The 25,440-nt window shown below is 46.9% G+C and overlaps 1 protein-coding gene across 1 annotated transcript in view; it reads right to left on the bottom strand.

Moving 5' to 3' along the window:
* The window catches only part of FLNB (filamin B), a 167,002-nt gene that overhangs the window by 13,019 nt on the left and 128,543 nt on the right, over nucleotides 1-25,440 (bottom strand). The window contains 15 exon segments of the mRNA XM_010360474.2: nucleotides 2,599-2,714; nucleotides 3,741-3,878; nucleotides 4,709-4,975; nucleotides 8,116-8,238; nucleotides 8,341-8,493; nucleotides 9,489-9,692; nucleotides 9,976-10,134; nucleotides 11,338-11,511; nucleotides 12,271-12,399; nucleotides 15,040-15,180; nucleotides 15,899-16,001; nucleotides 16,758-16,796; nucleotides 19,892-20,139; nucleotides 22,201-22,390; nucleotides 23,585-23,741. Coding sequence (XP_010358776.1) covers nucleotides 2,599-2,714; nucleotides 3,741-3,878; nucleotides 4,709-4,975; nucleotides 8,116-8,238; nucleotides 8,341-8,493; nucleotides 9,489-9,692; nucleotides 9,976-10,134; nucleotides 11,338-11,511; nucleotides 12,271-12,399; nucleotides 15,040-15,180; nucleotides 15,899-16,001; nucleotides 16,758-16,796; nucleotides 19,892-20,139; nucleotides 22,201-22,390; nucleotides 23,585-23,741 — 2,341 coding nt within the window.

Below are 25,440 nucleotides of genomic sequence, written 5' to 3'. Positions count from 1 at the left end.
CATTTGAGATATTTTAAGACTGGCCAATCCCGAACAGCAGCATTTTACAAGTCAGTAATTTTGATTTAGACTTGGTCGGACAGCCACTCCTCAGGCAATAACTCTAAAGCAGCATGGTTCACACTTTATGTGTAAGCAAACCATCTGGGAATCTTATTAAAATGCAGATTCTGATCCAGTGGGTCTGGGATTGAAGTTCTCAGGTGATGCTGAGGTCCAATAACTGGTCCAAGAACCACATCTTCATGGCAAGGTCCCAAAGCTGCACTGGCTAATTTGGTAGTCACCAGCCACATGTGGCCATATATACATATATTTCAATTTAATACACTTAAATAAAACTAAACATCCAGCTCCTTGGTTCCTCTGGCCACATTTCAGATGTTCAATGGTCACATGTGGTTAGTGGCTATCATGCTGCACAGCATAAACTTGGAGCATTGTGATCACTGCAGAACCTACTATTGGACTGTGCTGCCCTAAGGGATAAAGACTGAGGAAGGAGGATGAAACACAGAATTAGAGAGTCTTTTATCACCAGATCACTCCCATCCCACCCCCACCCCAAATGCCAGCCTACTCCAATTTCCTAGAAAGTCTCAAAAGCAAGACAAAATGATACATGCCTCTCTTTGCTCATCAGCCCCAGATGTTGCTGCGTGGGCCTCTGCGAAATCTCTGATCAATAATTTACATATCACTCGGCATCCAATGACCCGGGAAGAACAGGGGGCGTGCTGATGTACACACCCCTCCTGTGGCAGCAGCTGGTTACAAAAGCTTGAGAAACAGCCTGCTGTGTACTTACTGAAACATTTATGACCCAGCTATGACGAGAGGACTCTACAGAAAAGCTTCCTGGAGAGGATTTTTCCAAACCAGCTCCTTTTAGACAGCATAATTTACATTACCTGAATCCGCTTGCCACTAAATCCTCAAGAGGGAGATAAATGCCTCGGAAGATTCGAAAGAAATCTTCGAGATGCATGAGGGCAGCTCCTGCCCTCAACAAGTGCTGGGTTTATCTCCCTCTGTAGGTTTTAGTTAAGTTGGCCACAAAAGACACTTCTGTTAAGAAGCCTTTAAATGAAACACAAGAAAAACATCTACACCACAGTAACCAGTTAGTACCCTTGGTATTCTCTGGATGAGGCCGCTTCAATGTGTGGACTGAGTCTGGTCTGGGTTCTGTTTACGTCCCTAAACGAAAGACTAATGTTTGGACTGGAGGTATCCCAGTTCTCCTCAGAGTAAGATTAGAATCTCAAATGTAAACCAAGTGTAGGGAACTAGAGCCAATGATATCACTGATCTTAGACATCAGATTGGATTTTAATGAATCCAATATTTTCAAGAACTGGGGGCAGCTCAAGGCTATTTAGAAACTCTTACCCAGAAATCATACTTTGGGATTTCAATGTTATTTTACAACTTAATTGCTACTCCCAATTCAGACACCTAATTATTTTTCAGTGTCCTGGGCAAAAACCCAGAGGCATCCCTGATGGTTCTTAGTTTGGCTGAAGGTGCTAGTGCAACCTTGAATTAAGTGACCTGTTTAGGACGAGGAGAAACATTGCATCTCCTGGTATCCTAATGGGATGGACTATGCAACCGTGTGCCACAACGACAGGTGGGGGTTAGAGAGGTTGCAGTTAAGGGCACAGGTTCTGGCCGGGCACAGTGGCTCATGCCTGTAATCCCAGCACTTTGGGAGGTTGAGGGGGCTGGGGGATCACCTCAGGTCAGGAGCTTGAGACCAGCCTGGCCAACATGGCGAAACCCCATCTCTACGAAAAATACAAAAATTAGCCGGGTGTGATGGTGCATGCCAGGAGTCTCAGCTACTCAGGAGGCTGAGACAGAAGAATCACTTGAACCTGGGAGGCAGAGGTTTCAGTGAGCCAAGATCATGTCACTGCACTCTAGCCTAGATGACAGAGTGAGACTCTGTCTCAACAACAATAACAAACAAACAAAAATACAGGTTCTGGAGCCACATTGCCTCTGCTCTGCCTCATACTAGCGGTTCCCAGTGGACAAAACCTCCTTGTACCTCTGTTTTTCCATCATTAAAATGGGGTCAAGAGAACCTACTTGTCAGGCTATTGCAAGGATTTCCTGAGGTAACACTGATAAAGCTCTTAACATAGTTCCCTGCACACTTATTATAAATGAATCATAATAAATTGCAACTGACTTTCTTGAGGAAGGGCAGCCAACCACAGCAGCCTAAAACATCACTGCACTGTTATTTTTGTGTTGGTTTTGTTTTGAAAGCCCTTGTTATCCCTTAACCAATTATGAACAGGCTTCCTTTGTTTCTCTTAAATAAACCTTTAAAAACAAACTTGTCCCCAAACATTAAGGTGTGTTGTTGACTGTGGCTCTGTTTTTGCTCGCCCCGAGTGTCATCTGCCCTAAGTGTATGGGGAGTTGACTCTGCCGTAGGAAAGCTCCCCAGTGACTGGATGACATCTGTGGTCAAAATGTGAAAAGAGGCCTCAGCACCTAAGGGGACATTGAAGCGGCCTCAGGAGTCCAGGGGTCTCACTGGCGGCCTGTGGCCAAGGAGATGGATGCTTCCTTGCATCTCACCTGAAGGCTCATAACAGTGAGGCGGCGGGCGTCGTCAGAGGGCGCGATGACTGGCACCAGGTAGGGGCTTTCCGGAATGTGCTCATCATTGAACTTGATGGACACCTCGTAGTTACCTATGAGGACAGGAAAGTCCCATCATTTCAGAGACTCTGGACCCAGAGTGGCCTCTTGCTTCTCACCAAGGGCTAAAATGCCTTCAGAGAGACCCAGCCCTCCTCAATGGCCACAGCTGATTGGTTGAGTGGGAGTTGCCTGGCTGAGGCTGGGCCAATATGATTTCCTTAGTGGGGCAAGGCCAGGGACTCTTAACCGGGGCCCACAGGGTCCCCAAATGGCCTGTGTATTGAATTCAGGAGATCCATGGACTTGAATGGGAAAAAAACTACATTTTAATTTTCACCATCCACTAACTGAAATTTACCATGTCCTTTCTTCAGAAATGTTGACAAGAAATCACAACACATTGTAAGTTCATATTACTTACATCACCATTAAAAATTATAGATGTTTTTATGTCATTTTACAGTGATTTTGACATATAATTTTCACTTATTACTTTGCTTTGATGACAGTTAATATACTGTCACCAAATCTTACGATTTAATGTATTAATGAAGATATGCATATTTCTATGTTGCATATTTGTTCTTATAAGATTTTGGTAACTGTATTTAGTATCATTGATTTCCTTTATAATGTGACATATTTCATGTGTTTGAAAACATTATCCCAAGAACAGTCCCCATAGGCTTTGCCAGATGGCAAGAGTTAATGGCACACAAAAGGTTAAGAACTCCTGATAGAGGGAGCTCAGATGCCAAGGTCACTCTTCTGGGGCAGCCAGCCAAGGTAGCCATGGGTGGGCAGACAAAGGCTGGTCGGTGGAAAGAATGGAGCAATTGAATGAAAGCAAGAAGCAGAGAGGCTAATGGAGAAAGACAAGAGGCAACTAGAACAAGCGTTCCCACCCTTAGGAGGTCTGACCATGTATCTTGCAACTGGATTTCTAGGAGGCTCTCCCATGTGCCCATACACATAGAATCCTCATTGACTTCAGCAAACTTGATGGATTTCTGGTCCTTGCAACCTAACCAGGTTCAAACAAGGAAAATGTCCTCTTGCGAACCCTGAATACATACCAGGCTCTTGGGCAATATAAGACACACCGCACGACCCATTTTTATGGTCATCGAATGTAATCTCGGCCTTACTGGGGCCCTCAACAGCGATGGAGAGGCCTCCAGCACCTGCTTCCCGGGTCCAAATGCTGAACTCAGCTGAGAGCAAAGAGACACCTGGTTAGTGACTGAGCCCCACAGAGCCCCTGCCCCTCTTCTATTCTTGTTCAAACCTGCAGCGCTAGGTTTCATTTGTTGCTAGCCCTTTCCTCTTTCTCTCACCCCAAGGAGAAACCAAGCAAGGTCCATCACTGAAGTTTCCTAAGCATCACTAGTGATATCTAAATTCATAGGACATCTGGAGTACTCTGAAGACATCTTAACAGGCTGGGCGCAGTGGCTCATGCCTGTAATCCCAGCACTTTGGGAGGCCAAGGCAGGAGGGTCACAGGAGCCCAGCAGTTTAAGACCAGCCTGAGCAAGATAGTGGAACCTCATCTCTAACAAAAAAAGAAAGACAAAAATATTAAATAAAAATTTTTAAAAATGTGAATACACCCTAACCAAGCCAGAAAAAGATGAGAATGTTCCATTTTTTCCCCACAGATCTTCCCACCAGCAGCAACCTTAAGAAAGGATGCTTACAGTCAGTTTTGTAGCTTTCTAGTGTGTTCCACAGAACATCAGCCCTGAAAGATGCTCTGGAAACAATATTACTCTGCTCCCCAATTAGAGACTCAGATATACACTAATAAGTTACAGGCTCCAAGGAGGCTCCCAGTAAGAAACTTGTTTGGCTTTACGTGAGCAAAGCTTAGTCACAAAGTGTGCCAGACTTAGTCACAGATGCCTTGTTTTAAAGAATGCCCCTTAATGCCACCTATCAGAAGTCTTCTCTTTCGAACAGGGCAAAAAAGTATGTGGGTGCCCACACTGCCTGGGTTCAACTCATATTCTTCCCAGGTGAAAATCCTGCCCAGAATGCTCACCTGGGACTCCCGCTTCTCCTCTCTCCAGGCCAGGGCCTCCTGCCCGCACCTTGTGGGCACCTCCTTCACCAAGTGGCCCCACGGTGAACTGGAAGGGGCTGCCAGTGACGTGCTGCCCACGGTACTTGACACTGACCGTGTGCACGCCCATCTCCTGGGGCACAAACCGGACGCAGTGCGAGTTCTTCCCCATGGGCACAATCTCTGCCTCAGTCACACGGCCAGAGGGGCTGGTGACGTGGGCTGACATATCACTGCTGTTGATTTCTGAAAGAGGGAGGGAGGTTGGGGGAGAGAAGAAGGTTAGGGCAAGGGCCTGAGACGGGGCAGGACATGCAGGGCAAGCAGCCGAGAGCAAGGTGTATGCAGCCCAGTGGACACGGGGTGCCCAGATTTCCTTCCCTTCAGGCTGGGTGCCTGCCCTCCTGTGGCCAGCATGGAGTGGGCAGGGACCTTCAGGCCACCCATGCTAGGGGCACTGAGACTTCTTGCCAAAGGTGACGTGGTCATCCATCATGCATAGATGGGCTCCTTTCCACAGGTAGGTAAGGGTAGAAAACAAGAGCCATCATCCCTTACTGTCAAGAAGCTTTGGCATTTCTATTAGGCAACAAGACAAAGTTAGAGAAAAAGGTGAACATTCGTCAGTCCCAATGGCAAAAGGGAAACCATGCGTGAGCAAAGCTTTGAGCAAACCAAAGACCAGGGGCCATACTTTCAGAAAAGCAATGTCTCGGGTCACCAGCGCTAGGATACAAGACCACATCACTCTACGTGAGCTGCTCACGACATGCCAATGACTGTGCCTGTACTGCCGTGGTGAGGCCAGGTGGCCGCAGGCGGGGCACGGAGCACTGCCATCACCTAGAGCCAGTATGAAACTGCACCCTCCAGCCCCACAGGATCTGGGCAGAGCAGTTCATGACTCTGACCCCTGAGGACAGAAAAGGGAAGGGAGGTTGAAAAGAGGGTCACCCATGTTATGAACTGAATGTTTGTGTCCCTCCAAAATTTGAATATTAAAACCCTATCCCCAATAATGTGATGGGATTAAGAGGTGGGGCCTTGGGGAGGCAATTAGGATTAGATAAGGTCAGGAAAGTGGAGTGACCCTGTGATGGGATCAGTGGCCTTATAAGAGTCTCAGACAGCTTGCTCCCTCTGCCCTCCAGCGTGTGATGATACAAGGGGACGCTGTCGGTCTTCAGCCTGGAAAAGGGCCCTCACCACAATCTGGCCATGCTGGTACCTGATCTTGGACTTCTGGCCTCCACAACTGCGAGGCATATATTTCTGTTGGTTGCCACCTAGTTCATGTGATTTTGCTAAAGCAGCCCAAACTAACGACGATGCCCTGCAAAACCTGGGTCCGGAGGACATCTGGTTAGTGAGCTGTCCTCCATTAAGGAGGAGGGGCTCTCTGAGAGGACCATTTGGGTAATGAGGGGAAAACTGAGCCTCACTCAGAGTCATCTGGTACTAAGTAACTAAAAGAATAACAAAATGGCCAAGAGCTGGAAGAGACTTAAGAGAAAGGGTAAACGTCCACGCTGCACAGATACTTGCTAGTTCCTCAAGAAACAAATAAACAGAGAACAGAACAGGTATTTTGCCAAATGAGAAATGTAAAGCAAATGAAAAGAAAACACAGTACATATCACTAGTAATTGAAGATATGAAACTGAATACTGGACACCATATTTTTCCATCAGGTTGGCCAACGTGAGAAGAGACAGCCCTAGTGCTGGTGGGGGAGTGTGCAGAAATGTAGAGGGCGGTCTGCCAAGGTGTGGCAGCGTCTGAAATGCACGAGCCCAGCCCACTCCTGGGCATCTGGCCCACAGCCTGAGCACAGGGTGGCAAATGTCAGAGCAGCCCTGATGATGGGAGCTGAGGCACAGAGATGAGTAACGAAGGTTGATGCATCTAGACATGAAATGGAATCTCTCTTTTTCTATGACCAACAGTTCCATGGAATGAAATGGCATTTTATCTGGGTCATGAAAGAGATTATGTGGATGTCCATTTTTTGAAGTGGGAAGATGCCCACAAAAACAGTGGATGAGGAGTACCCCGATGTGACTAGAAAGTGAGTACACACGGCTGTGAGGACGGGGCAGCCAGGGTCCAACTCTGCACCTAAGATGTGAGCCAGCCTCTCTCTGGGAGGTGACACTTCCTCCCTCCACCTTGAGGCACACAAACTGTTTATGACCAGAAATGATCAGTACAGCTTTTTTTGTTTTGAGAAAGTCTCGCTCTGTCGCCCAGGCTGGAGTGCAGTGGCGCAATCTCAGCTCACTGTAACCTCCGCCTCCCAGGTTCACGCAATTCTTGTGCCTCAGCCTCCTGAGTAGTTGGGCTTACAGGTGCCTGCTGCCACGCCCTGCTAATTTTTGTATTTTTAGAAGAGATATGGTTTTGCCATGTTAGCCAGGCTGGTCTCAAACTCCTGACCTCAGGTGATCTGCCCGCCTCGGCCTCCCAAAGTGCTGGGATTACAGGAGTGAGTCACCATGCCCAGCCCAGTAAAGCTCTTCTTAAGTGATCATGTCTGAACTCTACAGTAATGAGGCTTTGCCACATTCCCATGTGACCCAATGTTGATGTGACTACACAAGAAGAACCCGTTAACTAAAGCCAAGAAGGCGGAGTCGACAGCTCCCTGACGTTAGGAAGGATGGGACGTGTACTGTAGAAAGCAGCCTCCTCTCCAGAGCTTGCAACACAAGCTCCATCTGAAGACGATTTATATTTCCCTTCTCTGTAGAATTTGTGCAATTCCACAGGACATGTCAACTTCTGGGCAGAGGAGCCTCAAAACTTTCACTCCCAGTGACTTCTCTCTGGAAGGATTCTTTATAGAAAGAAATTGGGCCACATTTCAGACAGACCGTGTGACCTGTTGACTGGCTAATTGGGGCCCATGAAGAATGATTCACCGCCAAAGGGCTAGATGTGGCCCAGTGAGATCTGCAGCACAGCCCTCGTTCTAATTTCAGGAAGGAAAGAGAAATACTAGAAGGATGCCGCTGGGCTGCCACCTCTTAAATACTTCCAGACACTGGCATCGGCTGGGCCAGTTCTTTCACTGACATGATTCTGTTTGACAGATAGTAAATCTAAAAATCTAAAAGCATATCTACGTTTCCCCCATGTGACCCAATAAAGTTATTTTTATTTGGAATTGGAAAAAGGTAGCGAGGTAAACAGATTTATTATTCTTTGATGAGCCTCTATGAAAATAAACAGAGAAGAAAATTATGAAATGAAGTGAAATGAAAAGGTCAGCACAGCTGACTTGGATACTGTGTTCTAGGCCATGCCTAAATTTGGTTCCCAAAGGCACCCACTGCCCTGAGGGCTGGAGCCAAGGCTTCCCCACCCCACTAGTCCGTGACACCCACCTGGGATTTTCAGGTTCAGGTCACAAATGCTCCCAACAGTGGCCACAGACGGGGCCCGACTGGTGCGGGTGATGCTCTCTTTGACTCTTCCCTCCCCGCTGATCTTCACAGTAAATGGGCTCCCTACAAGACCCAAGAAGGCTCCTGTGAGCAGCCCAGAGGCCAAAGCACAGCATTTACAGAAAACCCAAGCACCCCATCTGGAGGGGAACGGAATACACATACCAGGCACGTGCTCATCAGCAAATTTGGTGGAGACGATATAAACCCCAGGCACAGTGGGGAAGTAGGAGACTTTGCAGGTGCCGTCTTCCAGGTCCTCCGTCTGGATGTCTACTTTGCTGGGGCCTTCCACTGCCAAGGATATGCCACCATAACCTGCAACACAGCAGCCGCAGGCTGTTCTGACAGCAACTCCTCAGGAAGAGGGAGCCCGATGAATGGAGAAAGGACATCGACCCTTATGCTTCAGTCTATTTCTACATAGCAGAAAGAAAGCAATGGCGGCCTCATTTGCAGAGCCCAGAGCGGGATGAGTAGGTTAAGGGCCCTGAGAAGTCCCAAAATGAAATAACCTGCTGAACCTGGTTTTGGCCACAGAACGCTTTCCTGAAGGGTATTTACTAATATCCCATAGACGATGTGCCCTGTGCAAACTGCTGGAGAGGACCTTCTGCCCTCACGCTCCAAGAACTGCACGTCCTACCTCGGGGGTTTATCCACAGCCAGACCTGAGATTCTGAATTTTTAAACAGCCCCTGGCTACCTCAACTAGGTCAGCAGATCTGAAGGTTTAACAGGGAGTATCTCCCAACTAGGACCAGAAATTCTCCAGCCCTCTCCCCTGGGTAGAATTTGTCTAGAATTCACCAGTGTGGCCATGCCTCAAGAAAGCAGATGACTGGACGCACTGGGGTGTGGCGAGCTTGGAAGAGACATAATCTAACTCAAACCATCTCAAAGAAAGAACAGAAAGAGATGCCTCATTTCCACAAAAGCTCTGCTCAGATGACCATGGTCTTGGCCAGCCAACCCAACATTCTTTGCTTGGAGAGACGCCGGGAAGCTGAGAACAAGGGTGGGAGAACAGATGAGAAAACAGGGGTTTGCGAGGTGTTGTGGCTCTGGGTTCATATCCTAGGGCAGAGGGGGCTCTAAGCCCTGCGAGCCTCAGTTTCATCATCTAAAAAACAAAGACAATCCTATTTTTGCCAATGGTCATGAGGCGTAAAAGACAATGCAGGCAGAAGGACCTATAGCTTGAAGGATGCTCAGGAAGGAAAAGGAGTTGGTAGGATGAAAAGATGACACTGATTCAGCAAAATAAGTCTGTTCCCACAAGCTCTGGGCCTCTCCCTTGGGACCACACAGACCTGCATCTCTTGTGTCCACGATGAAGTCAGACATCTCGAAAGTCCGGCCTTCTGACAGGCCGCGGCCATACACTTTGGCTCGGCGGGCGTCACCGATCTCGGACTGGACCACCATGATGGACACGGGACTGTTGGCCACGTGGTTGCCATTTTTCTTGATACTGACCAGGTGTTCGCCCACTTCCCGGGGGATGAAGGAGATGCCTGGGTCAGAACACAGATTGAGGTTTGTAAGGGGATGGCGGAGAGGAAGCAGGCGAGACACACTCTCAGAAATAGAAATATGACCTTTTTCCTGACATCCAACAACCCAGAGTGTCGATATCACAATGCACAAATACACTTGGGCATTTATCGTGCATGTGACCCAGCAGGTTTATCACATCACACTCCATTGTGCTACCAATTTCCCAAGAAAGAACTGCAAGAGTCCCCATCTCCCACCCAAGATGTCCTGGCTCCAGCCAGGAAGGGTAGCCTAGCTCACCAATGTGGTTGTTGGGCAGCCTCTTCAGGAGACAGGGCTCATCTCGGCCAGATGGGGCCTTAATGCTGGCCGTCAGGCTGCTGAGGTCAGTCTCACTGATGTCAAGCAGGAAGTCAGCGGCCGAGCCCAACTTCACCTGGGAGCACCGCCTGCTGTCATCTGGGAAACATTCCCCCAAAAAGGACTCCCGTTACATGTGGTCATCCCGGCTTCCCAGAGCTGCCATGCCATATGCCGTTCACGGATGAACAGGCAAGAACTAATTACACGAAGTTAAGTGAAAAAAAAATGAGCCTTGAACACTGAGTAGACCCAACCAATGAAGAACGATGGGATTCATGCCTGCTTGCAGTAAAGACAAGGAGCTGGCAGGACCCGGAGACTTGAGTCCTCATGGACCACCTTTTAAAGGAATCTTTGGGCCAGGTGCCTAATCCCAACACTTTGAGAGACCGAGGCAGATGAATCACTTGAGGTCAGGAGTCCAAGACCAGCCTGACCAACATGGTGAAACCTCATCTCTATTAAAAATACAAAAATAAGCTGGGTGTGGTGGTGGGTGCTGTAATCCCAGCTATTCGGGAGGCTGAGGCAGGAGAATTGCTTGAACCTAGGAGGTGGAGGTTGCAGTGAGCCAAGTTTGCGCCATGAACTCCATCCTGGGTAACAGAGCAAGACTCCATCTCAAAAATAAAATAAAATATAGGAATCTTTGGTAGTTGAAGGGACCTCGCACCTGCCTGGCATGGCTGTGGGCATTTCTAGGTAAACAATGACCACATTCCACAGAGTACTACTGGCTGTTTCACAGACAGGTCTAAACACGGTGGGCACACGGGCTCTGCCTTGTGCATTTTCCTTATAACCCACTGAAAGCATAACCTGAACACAGCAAGGTGAGGAGCATGGGCTTTGGAATTTGATAACCTGGATCTGTTTACCCATATGTGAACTCGGCTACACCACTACCTTGCCAAGCCTCAGTTTTCCCATCTGTAAAAGGGATAGCAGAAAATTTATCTAGTAGTGACGCTGAAGGGCATCTCTGAGTTCATGCACCATTGCGGTCAGTATGATTTGAATACTCCATCTGAGAGCTTTCTCTTTGCACACTAGAGTAACACTGGCACAATAAAAGTGTGCTCCAAATACTAGCTCTTGCTTTTTCCTGGATTATCAGCAAGGGAAGAATTTAGCCAATCCAAGATTGGATTCCACCCCCCTGCTCCTCCTCAATGAGTCTCCGTGAAACCTAAACTCAAAGAGATGTCTAGCCTGCCGCCTGTGGTCTGATAAGGAGGGTGGCAGTCAGGGGCAGCCACGCTTCCCATGAGGAAGCCCCCAGAAGCCAGACAACCCTACCTGTGATCTTGGCTGTGAAGGGGCTGCCAGGGATGTGCTTGTCATTATACTTGACCAGAATGCTGTAGTCGCCTGGCAGAGTGGGCAGGTAGGTCACCGTACATGTCCCATCTTTATTGTCAATGCAGCTGATTTCTGCTTTTGAGGGGCCCTCAATAGCCAAGTCCAGACCACCTACAAGTGGGAACAAGGATGCAGGGGTGTTAGGGAGAGTTTCCTTGTTTTAAGAGTTTCCTTGTAACAACTCATCTAGGGCAGCCCTGATGCTGGGGACAACAGACTGATGCACTCCACGTGAGCTGTGGACAAAGGGACATCTGTCAGAACAAAGCACTCCATGTGGTAAAAACATCCACTGAGAAGAAACCCCAAATGTCTGAGTTCTTCACTGCAAGTAACCCTGGAGCTGTCTCAACTCTCAGGATGCATGGGATGAGAAAAGGAAGGAGCCGTGCATGTCAATTTCACATAAGAGACGGTGGGTGGTAGAGGGCAGAGGTGTATTGTCCCTTTCTATCAGGCACTGGCTGCCATCATGGAAATCCCATTAGAACCACAGATTTGGGAGTCTCCATGAATACCATGTGAATGGGCACACAGCTTTATCAAAAAGAGCCACTCAGTAAGTCATGTGGTCTTGTGGATACATGTGCAAAAAGAACAAAAACATCACCAACCAAAACATACTTAAATTCCAGACAAGCCACATAAAGTATTTCATAGCATGAATCTGATTTCAATTAGAACACAAAGGACTTCAAAAATGTCTTTCTGGGTAGAAGACAAAGCAGCTCTACAGATTTATATGAGAGAAAAGACAAGACAAATACTACCATTCAATTGTCTCACTTTTAAAAGCCACCCTAGAACCGTGTCCACTTAACCCTCCGAATGGACGGCTGGAGGCATATAAACACGTAAACCACACAGTACCTTCTCCTGCATCCTCTGTGACGATGGTGAAGGTGGCAGTTTTGTTGGCCACTCCATACACGAGGCCTGGACCATATGCAGAAACGCTTCCACTGTTGGGGTAGTTCACATAGAACTGGAGTGGGCTCTCTGGGTTTACAAAGAACACAAACAAAATTGGTGCTCATGAAGGGGTGAATGAAGACCTTGGACAACCGGCATCTTAACACTCACCTTTCTACAGGTCTGGTGCCTCCTAAGCAGAGGCAGAGACAGAAAGAGATGCAGAGACAGAAAGAGATGCAGATGCACCTCCTGTCCCCCGCCATCCTAGGACATCCGAGAGGGTCTACACAGTATTATTCCTTCAATCACAACATAAGAAAAACAATCTTGGAGGCTGCCCCAGATGAGGAAGGGGGCTAAGGTAAGGCAATCCAGCCCAACTGATAAATAAGGAAGAAACTCTTGCACTGTGTGGTGAAAGGACCCATGGCTAGATGGAAGGTAAGTGGAAAGGGCTTTTGGAAGGCCATTTGCCCATGCCATTCAAACTGTAAGGAATCAACCCCACAGTGGTCTTTCCCACCCACCCCGACTGCTAGCCCTATGTAAGCACTTTCATTTCTGCAGTGTTCAGGTGCACATCAGGAAAAGACCTAAGTGTTCACAACAGGGGACTGGTTAAATAAATGCTGATCTACTCATGGGCCATTAAAAAGAATGAGGAAGACCCACGTTTACTAACTTGAGAAATTATCCATAATATGATGCATTAAAAAGAAAAAAAGCAAGTTGCTATAAACTATGAATACCATTACGCTACTCCTTTAAAAACAAAATAGAACAAAATTATATGTATGTTTGTAGATACAGAGAGAAACATCTAAAAAGATACACAACTTGCACCAGCAGTGGAAGTGGATGGCAGATGTGAGAAACATTTTTTCCTCTCTCTCCATCTGCCGCTTTAGAATATTTAAATAGAAGTAGATAATACATGTTTGCTTTAAACCAATATTACATACAGGCAACTAAAGCAAATGCCAATCTCAGAGAAATATTTGCAACTCCTACCACAAAGGGCTAATCTCTCCAATGTTTAAATTGCTCTTAGAAACTATATGACCAAAGGCCAATAACCAAATAGAAAAACAGGCCGTGGATCCAAACGTTCAGTTCACAGAAAAAGAAATACAAGTAGACATATGGAAAGCTGTGCGGTCTCATTCACAAGAGAAATACAAATAAAGCGACACTGGGATTGTGTTTCTTTCCAACCATCAGGCTGGCAAAGATCCAAAAATGTGATAGCATATTCTACTGGCAAATTTTGTGGAAAAGAAGGTGCTCTCCTCCATGGCTGGAGGGTGCGTGAACTGCAACAGCCCCTCTGAAGGGCAATTTGGCAAGATCTGTCAAAATCGTAGATGCCTGCACTGGGGCCCCAGCAATGCCTCGTCTGGTAACTAAATCTCGCAGATACATCTTCATGAGTGTGAAGTGACTAGGGGAAAAGTCAATTTGCTGCAGCAAGACTGGGGACAGCAACGGCAGAAGAACCAAAATGCCCTCCAACAGGGAAATGGTCAAATATGTAATGATTCGTCCACATGAGGGAAGGCTGGCAAGACACTCTCTAATATATCTGTATTTCTATTTGCATGGAGAGTCTTAAAAATACTCTGAAATTGGCCAGGTGTGGCGGCTCATGCCTGTTATCCCAACACTTTAGGAGACCAAAGCGGGAGGAATGCTTGAGGACAGGAGTTCGAGACCAACCTGGACAACATAGTGAGATCCTATCTTCACACACAAACACACACACACAAAATAAAACCCTAAAACTCTGAAGTTGAACATAAAAAAATTTATGATAGTCTGGTTCAAGGAGAGGGCAGACAGAGGGTATAGGTGGGAAGGAAACCTTTCTCCATATCATTTTTATTTTTTATTTTTTTTTTGAGATGGAGTTTCACTCTGTCGCCCGGGCTGGAGTGCAGTGGCCGGATCTCGGCTCACTGCAAGTTCCACCTCCCGGGTTCACACCATTCTCCTGCCTCAGCCTCCCGAGTAGCTGGGACTACAGGCGCCCGCCACCTCGCCCGGCTAGTTTTTTGTATTTTTTAGTAGAGACGGGGTTTCACCATGTTAGCCAGGATGGTCTCGATCTCCTGACCTCGCGTGATCCGCCCGCCTCGGCCTCCCAAAGTGCTGGGATTACAGGCTTGAGCCACCGCGCCCGGCCCATTTTTATTTTTGAACCATGAGAATGTGTTACCCATTCAAAATACTAAATTAAAAAACAAATATTTAAACAACTACAAAAAGAAAGAGTGAACCAGTGACACTGTGCTGGTTGGTGGCCCATGGAACTTGGGCCAGATTCCCTTGGAACTTGGGCTGCTGGTCCTCTTCTTCCGCCTCTGACCCCGCCCCAAGTCCCCAGGCCACACAGGGCTCTGCAGGCCAGGCTGGAAAGTCCCTCACTGTGCCTCACATTTTTCTCCCAGCTTGCCCTCTGGCCACACTCGGCGTAGTGACAAAGATAAACAACCACAGACCCAAAGGCCTGCACTGCAACCCAAGACACTGAGCTACATCATCCCTTCTAGAAATCAGCTGGACCTGCTAGGGTCCCAGGCTGTTTGGTTTTGCAGAGTTGCCAGTGCTACATTCCCCAGCCTGCTGCCAAAAGCCACTCCCTGCACAGCAGCTGAGGAGCGTCTGTATGCTGCCCAGATGCCCCTGAATGGTGGAGCCCTGCTGGGCCTGCTCAGCTCAACTTACCAGGGATGTGGCTGCCCATGTATTTGATGTGCATCTCGTGGAGCCCAACTTCAGTGGGGGCGTATCTAACAGTCACCGTGCCGTCCTTGTTGTCCACAATCTCAGGTGTGGCCGTCTTCCCAGAAGGCATGTGGACCTCCCCTATGGAGCACAGGGAGACGGTGCAATGAGCCCACCAGCGACCTTCCCCAGAGAAGCAGAGCCCAAGGCACCGATGTATTCAAAATAAAGGTTTCCAGACCCAAGGACATTCATTGCTGCCTAAAACACTCAAGTCCCACAATGGGAAAGACCATTTGCTCTTTTCTTCTTTTTTTTCCAGTTCCATTTGACTTCCACAAAATACAGCAGACAACTCTTAAAGAGTTTTTTACAACTGGCAAAATCAAGCTCAGAAAGGACTTGAGAAGACCATGAAACCAGCTGGATAGGTAGAGCATCAAACCAAAGAGAAGCAGGCATTGAAAAGCGGCTGAGGGGAGAAAGGAACTCCTGTATGACAGACTCAGTGTCAAAGTCGCATCTGGAAAAGTCAAACAAGAGAAGGCAGGGAAAAGGGGCAAACAGGAACCCAACAGTCATGAGGTATTTAAACACAGCAGTTCTTAACCTAGAGAGAATCATGGGCCCCCTCAAGAAAGTAATGCAAGTTGTCAGTGAGTCACTTCTTCAGAGAAACACACATGTGGCACATTCTGTAGTTTCAGGAGCTCCATGGCCCAACACCCGAGACCAAGAACTCATGACCCTGGGTTAAGGAGCCCAGGTCTAGGGGACAGTGGACACACCTCCCCGGCACCATTCTGGGAAGCTCATGAGAGCAAGTGAAAATGAGACAGCCTTCACGGCAAGTGCTTACCAGTGATTTCTCCTTTCCTGACAGCAAACGGAATGACCAGGTCAAAAGGCTTAAATCCCAGGCCGTTCATGTCACTCACTGGGACATAGGCCTCTTCGGTCACCTAAAAACAGAAGGCAGTGGTCACTGGGTAAAGCAGACAACAGTGGGAGCTGGTGAAGCTACAGGGGGTAGAGCTGCTGGGAATTCTGCAAGCCAGTGAGGCCGGGATTTGGGAATGTGGCTGCCCATTGTGGTATGGGCTTTGTCTAAGTGGCTCCAGACCCAGGGTAGAACCTGAGGGACTGGCGAAGTCATGCTGACCAACTGTTAGCAATCACTCGGGAGTCTGTTTGTAAAATTCCCAGCAGCGCCCACGGGAAAGTGGAAAAGTGAGAGACAGCAATGTCTATGAGTCCCAAGAGGCTCCATCTGGAAAGGTTTAGTTGCTTGTGGCCTGGAAAAGAAGGTGCATTTTAAGTGGCAGAGAGTAGCAGTGGGTGGCTTTCCCCCTGAACAGAAACTGAATGTGCAAGTGGCAGCTTTGAGAGGCAGCAGCAGGGCTGCAGACAGCTGTCTTTCTCTTTAAACACGGAGACAAACTACACCGAGCGTGATCACAGACACGACGGCTGGCGATTTGTGGAGCACGGATGGTGACGCGAAGGTGATCTTATTACAGAAAAAGCAGGGATCATCGTGATGGGCTGATCAGTGAGGGGCACACCAATGACCAATGACCAGGACACCCACAGGGCTTAAGCAATCCCAGAAGCAGATGGCAGATTTTCTGAAATGAAGGCTGAGTAAACACAGAAACACAAAAAGAAAAAAACCAAAATTGTACCCAGGGCCTGAATCCAGGGGGACATGCATTTACCGGTGCCTCCTCCACGGCTGTGACTTCCCCATCTGTGGCCTGGTCAGTGGCAAATGGAGATTAGTTGGGAACCATACTGGAAGGATACACTCAGTAGACTCTACCACCACAGAGCTGCTTCCCCCACTGCTCCATCTTGAACCGCAGTGAGCTGCTCGCTCTAGCGAAGGACACTTTCTTACTGCCCTTTTGGAAGGCAAGTTGGTGTCCTCTCTTCAACTGTCAGATGTGCATGCCCTGTGAGCCCACAACCCCACTTCTGGCAAGCAGACCTACGCTGGCGAGAGGCTCCATAGGTAACTGATGTGTGTAAGGACCTTGACTGGCGCCGTCTGTGGTCATGCAAAACTAAAGCAACCTAATGTCCATCTGGAAGGGGTTGGGTCAAATAAATTCTGGTGAGTCTGTCCGGTGGAACACAGCAGTCAGGTCCAATGAATCAATATGTAAGGGTATCTATGGCACACTGAGGGAAGGAAGCAAGGTGCAAAAGTAATATGTACAGTGTGACCCCAGGCATGAAACTGAGGTGTGTGAAGTGTAAGCAGGTAAAAACTAACACGAGGCATCTCTGCAGCACAGAATCAGGAAAAAGGTCTTTTTTTACTTGATAAATGTCTACTGTGGTTAATTATTTAATTTTTTTTGAGGCAGAGTTTTGCTCTGTCATCCAAGCTGGAGAGTGCAGTGGCGCAATCTCAGCTTATTACAGCCTCAACCTTCTGGGCTCAGGCGACCCTCCCACCTCAGCCTCCTGAGTAGTTGGGACTAGAGGTACGCACCACACTAGGCTAATTTTTTTTTTTTTTTTTTTGGTAGAGATGGGGGTCTCACTGTGTCGCCCAGGCTGGTCTTAAACTCCTGGGCTCCAGCAATCCTCTCACCTTGGCCTCCCAAAGTGCTGAGATTTCAGACGTGAGCCACCATGCTCAGCAGTTAATGTTTTTAAAGTTTTTTATAAATTCATTTTCAACAAATCTTAGATTGAATGCTCCTGGCTGGGCGCGATGGCTCACGCGGTATGGGTGTCCTTGAGACATTTGCTATGACTGCAGTGCTGGTCAGTGTCCTTTTTGGCCTCAAACTTATAAAGAGAAGCAGGGAATCTACCCAACCAAAGCCAATGAACAGTCAGTCAGTCCATCCAGTTAAGATTCTCTCCCTGGAATGACAGAATAAAGACCCAAACCAGGTACTATAGGTACTGTGGGTGATCATCCCTTTCTGCCTTCAGCAGTGGTCAGGGGGCAGTGGGTAAACACAAAATATTCTTGCTTTGTGTGTATTCAGGGGCTAGGAGACACTTATTCTTACTGAGTTTGGAAGCCTCCACTTCTGCAACAAGGGTCCTCAATTTTTTTACTCTGACTTTCTCACTTAGACCTTCCCAATATGGTCTTCTCTTACCCCCAACTCATCACACCACCAGGCCCATGACCACTGCTCGGTGGTTAGCTGCTTTTCCCTCCTACCTAATTCTAACCAACCAGATAAAACCCAGTATGGGCTAAAAACAGATTCTGAAGACTACAATTGGTACCCTTCTCTGTGAATAACGACATCAACTTCCCAGCTGTATTTCCTTCTTCCTATAGAAGAAAAACACTCTTAAATGAACAATGTCAAAAGTTGACAAGTGGGCGCGGTGGCTCAAGCCTGTAATCCCAGCACTTTGGGAGGCCGAGACGGGCGGATCACGAGGTCAGGAGATCGACACCATCCTGGCTAACACAGTGAAACCCCGTCTCTACTAAAAATACAAAAAAAAAAAAAAAAAAGCTAGCCGGGCGAGGTGGCGGCGCCTGTACTCCCAGCTACTCGGGAGGCTGAGGCAGGAGAATGGCGTGAACCCGGGAGGCGGAGCTTGCAGTGAGCTGAGATCTGGCCACTGCACTCCAGCCTGGGTGACAGAGCGAGACTCCGTCTCAAAAAAAAAAAAAAAAAAAAAAAAGTTGACTAGTGTTTACATACTTGAGACATAAAAGAGCCTCCAGATCTCTGGCACGCTGTTTACAGATAAACAAACATCGATGGAAGGGAACAAAGTCCCTGAGCTTCTGTTTGGAAAGGAGTCGTCATGCACCTCTCCATTACTGCACAAAATGAAATAATTAGAAGGTGCTTTGTAGGCTGTGCACAAGGCCAGGTCATTAAAAACATGAAGGGCCTATGAACCTTGTGGTCAAGTGCGGCTGCTGATGGCAGTATCAAAGGACACCAGTGAGGATGACAGCATGGTACTTGGTGTCTGTCTAGACCAAGCACACTTCATTTGTTTAAAAAAAAAAAAAAAAAAAAAGCCCAACGATGCTTGGTTTTGAGGGTTCAGTGAGGTAATGCCCCTGAGGTTTCTAATCCCTTTCCTGGTTGAAGAATATTCAGAGGAAGATCCATTATGCAATAACAAAAATAAATATTCAGAGGAAGATCTATAAGTCACTCAGAATTGAAAATGAAAGACCTTGGTCATTCACTAACCCAGATGTTTGCATAATGGTTTCCTCCTTTTATTCCAGATGTTTCTAGCTGCAAAAGACAAGGTATTTCCCCCTCATACATCAAGTGTGAATCTTTCCAAAACACAAGTGGAGGTACTTTGAGTCCTGAGATATCAGAGTCAAGTCTCCAAATAAAACAGCATCAGGAAGCTCTCTCCTCCAGCCATGGAGAATGGCCATGAAGATGGAAGAAGGAAGAGCCGGCAGGTTAAAAACCTGTCATGTTTTATGTAGAAACATTTTCATAAAGGTGTGTTTTTCTGAGGAGTTATCTTTCAAAACGCCTCAGCTTAGGCCAGGATACTGCCTAATAATGAGCCCAAGGCTGTGCACAAGGCCAGGTCATTAAAAACATGAAGGGCCTATGAACCTTGTGGTCAAGTGCGGCTGACCAAGTCCCTTATTATGATAGACACCTTGGTGGCCAGTAAGATTCCCTAAAAACTCTTAGAGCCAAAGGGTTTCTGAGTTTCTAGAGATTACTCTGGGACTCTACAAGGTCATGACTGCTTAACGAAATTTTTTTCCAAATGGAAAAAAAAAGTGGAAGAGGATATCCTGGTCAAGGTTCAACAAATGGCAGTTGTTACAGTTTCCACCAATAACAGCATGCTCTGGAGAAGGACTTTCCCTTACCATGACGGTGAAGGGGCTGTTAGGAATATCAACACCACCGAAGCGCACATAGATCACATATGTGCCTGGCTTGGCAGCTGTGTAGAAGATGTCATAGGTTCCATCTTCATTCTCGATGACATCGGCCTCGGCCTCAGTGCCATCTGGGGTCAGAACCGTGCAGGTCACTTTCCCCTTCCCGGCAGTCTTGGCATCAACCACAAAGCCTACTTCTTCACCAGTTTTCACAGTGGAGGCTATTCCAGGACCTGGAGAAGAGTTCAGGGGAAGAGAATGGAAGTATGGACACACGTCCTGGAGGCCGAAGAACAAATCACACCCATCCATGCTGTCTGTGCCTGTAAATGTTAGGCCTTCAACTGCTGCCATTCAGAGGGATATCCCAAAGATCCCCAATTAGGTGTTGCTCAAAGGGCTACTTCATCAATTACTTACTAAATAAGGAGCATCTGTAAGCTCTGAGTGTTGACTAAAGGTTAGCCTGGGTTTGCCAGCATTTAAAGGTGTGGCAATGGAAGGTCACCTTTCAACAAACATATTGGGCATTTTCTTAAGTGCCAGGTACACATAAAGGTGGGTAAGACACAGTCCCTGCTCTCAAGATGCTAACAGGGCCAGGCACCAAGAATGATAGCTCCAACTGCAGTGGAAATGCTGAAGAGGAACTAAGTTACAGAAAAAATAACACACTGTTCCTCGGGGAAGTGTCTGGCAGCATATCTAGGCAAAGGTTCTAAGAATTTATATACCAGGGTTGCCACACTGACAAAGGGCTTCCTAAAGAAAGGAAATATGGCTGAACCCGGAAGGATGGGTTCTGTTGGCTAAGGGATACTTGCAACCTCTCCCCAGTGACCAGTCTCTCTCTGATTTCTGGCACCCCTTTACACAGGATCCATACATCAGGAAACGCAGAACAGCATGAACTAAAAGCACATTGGCAAATATGAGCCAAGTGCGTAGGAGTAACAGGGAGGGTGGCCAGAACAGTTTGTTCAGGGAGTAGTGGAAGAGAAGACTGGAGTCAATCTGTGGAAGGCACTGAATGACAGACCCTTGGTTTAGCCAAGGCAAAGGTGTAGCCAAAAGGCAAGTATTCAGCTCAGGATTCTGCCCAAGCTGGGGGAGGAAACAGGGCCTGGAAGGCCATGGGGAAGTCCCCATCCAGCGTTAACATCAATTAGTAAATTAGCCATCAATTAGTTAAAGATGATCTGGTTGTCGCTGGCAGCTGCATAGACCTAGGAGGTGGTGGACTGGCCAGCATTCCAAAATTTCTCCATTTTTTGCCATGGGTGAGCCAAAAAGGGCCACACTGAGCAACTCACAACCTTGCTGTGAAAGCCCAGATTTTCTCCATTCAAAAAAAGATGGGCTATGAGAGAAACAGAACACATCAAGGGTAGTCCTGTGTTTAGTCTACTTATTTAAAAAGAAGTAAATCTGTCTCATTTTAGAGATGGGGATTCATGTTTTAAAATCTGCTTGAGCAGCAGCACTGAGCTGTCCAAGGGCTGTTCTTAAAAACTGAAAGGCCGTTCGGGCACGGTGGCTCACACCTGTAACCCCAGTACTTTGGGAGGCCGAGGAGGGCGGATCACTTGAGGCTAGGAGTTCAAGACCAGCCTGGCCAATTACAGTGAAACCCTGTCTCCACTAAAAATACAAACCTTAGCCAGGCATGGTGGTGGGCACCTGTGGTCCCAGCTACTCAGGAGGCTAAGGATGCAGTGAGCTGAGATTGCGTCACTGCACTCCAGCCTGGGCAACAGAGCAAGACTCCATCTCAAAAAAGAAAGAAAAGAAAGGCCTGTGACAGTCAATAGTTGTGTCTTAGAAACTGAAGGAAGGAGGAGGGAAAAAAAGAAGAAAAAAACCTAGATCCTTAAATGTGTTTCTCTAATGCTGACCTGAAATGCTCTTGAATGAATGCTGAGTAACTATCTACTCATAAAAGGCAGAAATTTGTTGCTTTTCATGGGAGCCGCCATCAGAGTTGGGTTCTCAACACTTCAAAAGCATATAATAATAGTTATCATGTACCTGGCACCGTGCTAAGCATTTTTCATGCCTGACCTCATCTAATCTTTGCAATAACCCTGTACAACAGTCTCTGTTCCTTAGAAGAGCTTCTTGGATCTAAATGTTCTCCAAATATAAATGAAGAGCTTCAATCTATGTCAAACTGAAGTTCAGTGAGGTCGAGCAACGTGCCCAGATCATGTAGCTTGTAAATCACAGAGAAGGGCTATAGCCCAGTTTCTGATTGCAAAGCCTGTGCTCCTGACCTTGAGATGCTCTGTACTCACCCGTGGCCAGGCACTTGCTGGCATCACCCGTCTGTGTGGCTCGGATGCGATAAGGAGAAAGTGGGATGTCGTCACCCCCGTAGGTGACCCCAATCATATAGCGCCCAGTCTTGTCGGGGATGTAGGTGACAGCATATGTGCCATCTTTATTGTCATGGACAATGGCTCTTTTGGGTTTTCCTTCTTGGTCCTGTGGATCATACAGAAATGCTATTTAGGATGTTGTTAAGATGTAGAAAACATTCACGGAAAACCTTGACATATTTTCCTATTAGTGCCTCTAGTGGAGAGACAGAATGGATGGCTTAATACAATCTAGTTTTGTTTTGTTTTTTGGTAGGGAGAGTAGAGGGTCACAGATCCCTTTAACACCATGACAGACACGGCCAATTTTTAGTAACTTTGTTGTCAGGTGAACCAGGGGTGTTTTAGCTCGAAATCCTCTGAAATGTAGGGAGGGGAGGAGGCAGAGGCTTCTGCTCGCACACCACCGCATCCAGTCTCCCTTTACTCTTTACTAATAGGACTGTAACTCTTAGCTAGGTGCACTGCTCCCAGATGGGACTCCACTTCCTAGCATCCTTGCCACTAGGTAATGTGACTTGTGGCCAACCCCCAACAAATCAGAAGGGAATGGAAGTCTATGATGGATTTTTGGAAGGGCTGCTTAAGAGAGCCAACTGAGCTGAGAGGACCCCTTTTTCCCTTCTTTCTTCCTCCTTCTGGCCTGCCACGTGGATGTGATGGCCAGAGCACTGGCAGCCTTGTGGTCCAGGAGGAGACCTTAAGGATAGAAGTCACATGCTAGGTAGAGGAGCAGAGAAATGGAGCCGACTTCCTTGGTGAGGTACAGGGCACCCAGGTGGCTTAACCTGGGCTTCCTTAACAAGAGAGAATAATCTCATTTATTTCAGTCACTCTTATTTTAAGGTTTACTGCGGTATGCAGCATAACTTAGTCTTAACTGATCCAAAGAGTAATTTAAAACATTTAAAAATAAAAACATAGGGGACGGGCACAGTGTCTCATGCCTGTAATCCCAGCACTTTGGGAGGCTGAGGCAGGCTGATTGCTTGAGCCCAGGAGAGTTCAAGACCAGACTGGGCAACATGGTGAAACCCATCTTTAAAAAAACAAAAATAAAAACATAGGAAAAGATGTAGTAAAAAAAATATGAAAATTCACCAAAAAGTGGTTCTTGGAGCTACACCCTCAAATCTCTCAGGCGAGCTGCTTATGCTTCTGCACATTTACTGACTCTTTGGTGGGAAAATCTAACAAACAACTTGCACAGAAATCGGTTATTGAAACCCTTGTTCTTAAATCTGGCCTGGAAATTAAGTCTTAGGATTAAGGTTTGGCTCAAAAAATAACTCCAAGTTACCGTTATTTGAACAGCAAGCAGGCCTTCCCCGGCATCTCGGGCATCGATTGCAAAGTCCACAGGTAGACTGGCAGGCACACCATAGGAACTAAGGCCGGGGCCACTGGCGGTCACTTTGCTGGCATCATATGTGGGAAGGACCTTGACCTTGAAGGGACTTGATAGACACACACACACACCCTAGTCAGTAAAGATATGTGTCAACCCAGCTGCATCTGACTTTCCTTACACATGAGTGGGATGGAAAAGGGGGTTTCTACAGCAGATAAGATAGTGAGTTAGTCAAGGTGCCTAAGTCCAGCAGAAGTTTATAACTATGAGGCAGTAACCATTACATGACAGACTGGTTTTGCCCTGAGTGTGTTCCAAGGCAGTGGTCCTCAACCTTTTTGGCACTAGGGACTGGTTTTGTGGAAGACCAGGGGGCGTGGTGGGGGAATGCTTTCGGGATAAAACTGTTGCACCTCAGATCATCAGCCATTAGTTAGATTCTCATAAGAAGCGCACAATCTAGATCCTTCTCATGTGCAGTTCATAATAGGGTTCACGAGAATCTAATGCAGCCACCGCTGATCTGACAGGAGGCGGAGCTCAGGCGGTAATAACTGCTCACCCATCACTGTGCGGCCCAATTCCTAACATGCCATGCACCCGTACCAGTTCACGCTCCAAGGGTTGGGGACCTCTGTTTCAAGGGATACAAATAGTTTGGGGAGGAAGAGCTCACAAACTAGTTTGGGAAATACAGGGTTAAACACATTTAGCCCACGTTTGTTATGCTAAGATGATGGTCACCAAATGGAAAGAATACTAGAACTTCATTTTAATATTTATATCTCATCTTATTCTATATTCTGTATCTATAATTATTCTATATTTAGTATGCTTCATATGGTACATGGTATATTAGTAAAACAATATACAAATGTCATTTATAAATTACACATTTTGACATAGATAGAGCTAATATGCTTATCTCTATATAAAATATGTGTTAGGGGATATGGGTGAAAGTTTTTCATCGTAAGGGGCATGATTTTTTAAAAAAGGAAAAGAAAACACTTAGAGATTGTTCCAAGAAGTGAAGAGCTTATGTAACATTTTTTAAAAATTAATATCAACAAGGAAGAAAGTTTCTACATAAAACCTTCTGGAAATGCTTTTATCAAGCAAACCCTGAAGTAAAGACCTTTGTCCTGTCCCAAAACACCAAAAGGAAACCTCTAATAAACTAATAAATTCCTAATTTTTTTCAATGATTCTCTACTACTACTACTACTACTACTACTCCTAGTGCCTTTTTTTTTTTTTTTTTAAAAAAAAAAAGAGATATCAGGGGAGGGTCTATGTTGCCCAGGCTGGCCTCAAACTCTTGGGCTCAAGTGATCCTCCCAGTTCAGTCTCCCAAGTAGCTGGGATTACAGGCGAATCCCACCACACCTGATTAGAATTTCCAACTTCTTAATTTCAGCTTACCTTTAAACTAAAGATGTCGAAAGGAATTGGGGGAGCGAGAGAGCAGGAGCCACAAATATCAAAGCTAGTGTGTGGTGACAAGTTGCAGGTTCTATGTAACACTTGCTGCCTCGATGGATGGGTAGATGGACTGATGGAGGAATGGATGGGTGGATGGACTGGTGGAGGGATGGATGGACTGATGGAGGAATGAATGGGTGGATGAATGGACTGATGGAGGAATGGATGAGTGCATGGATGGACTGATGGAGGAATGGGTGGGTGGATGGACTGATGGAGGAATGGATGGGTGGATGGAGGGAATGATGGAGGAATGGATGGGTGGATGGACTGATGGAGGAATGGATGGGTGGATTGATGGAATGATTAAAGAATGGATG

This window comes from Rhinopithecus roxellana, chromosome 1 (genome assembly GCF_007565055.1).
Source record: "Rhinopithecus roxellana isolate Shanxi Qingling chromosome 1, ASM756505v1, whole genome shotgun sequence".
Taxonomy (NCBI): Eukaryota; Metazoa; Chordata; class Mammalia; order Primates; family Cercopithecidae; genus Rhinopithecus; species Rhinopithecus roxellana.
This window is presented reverse-complemented; position numbering and strand designations above follow the sequence as displayed.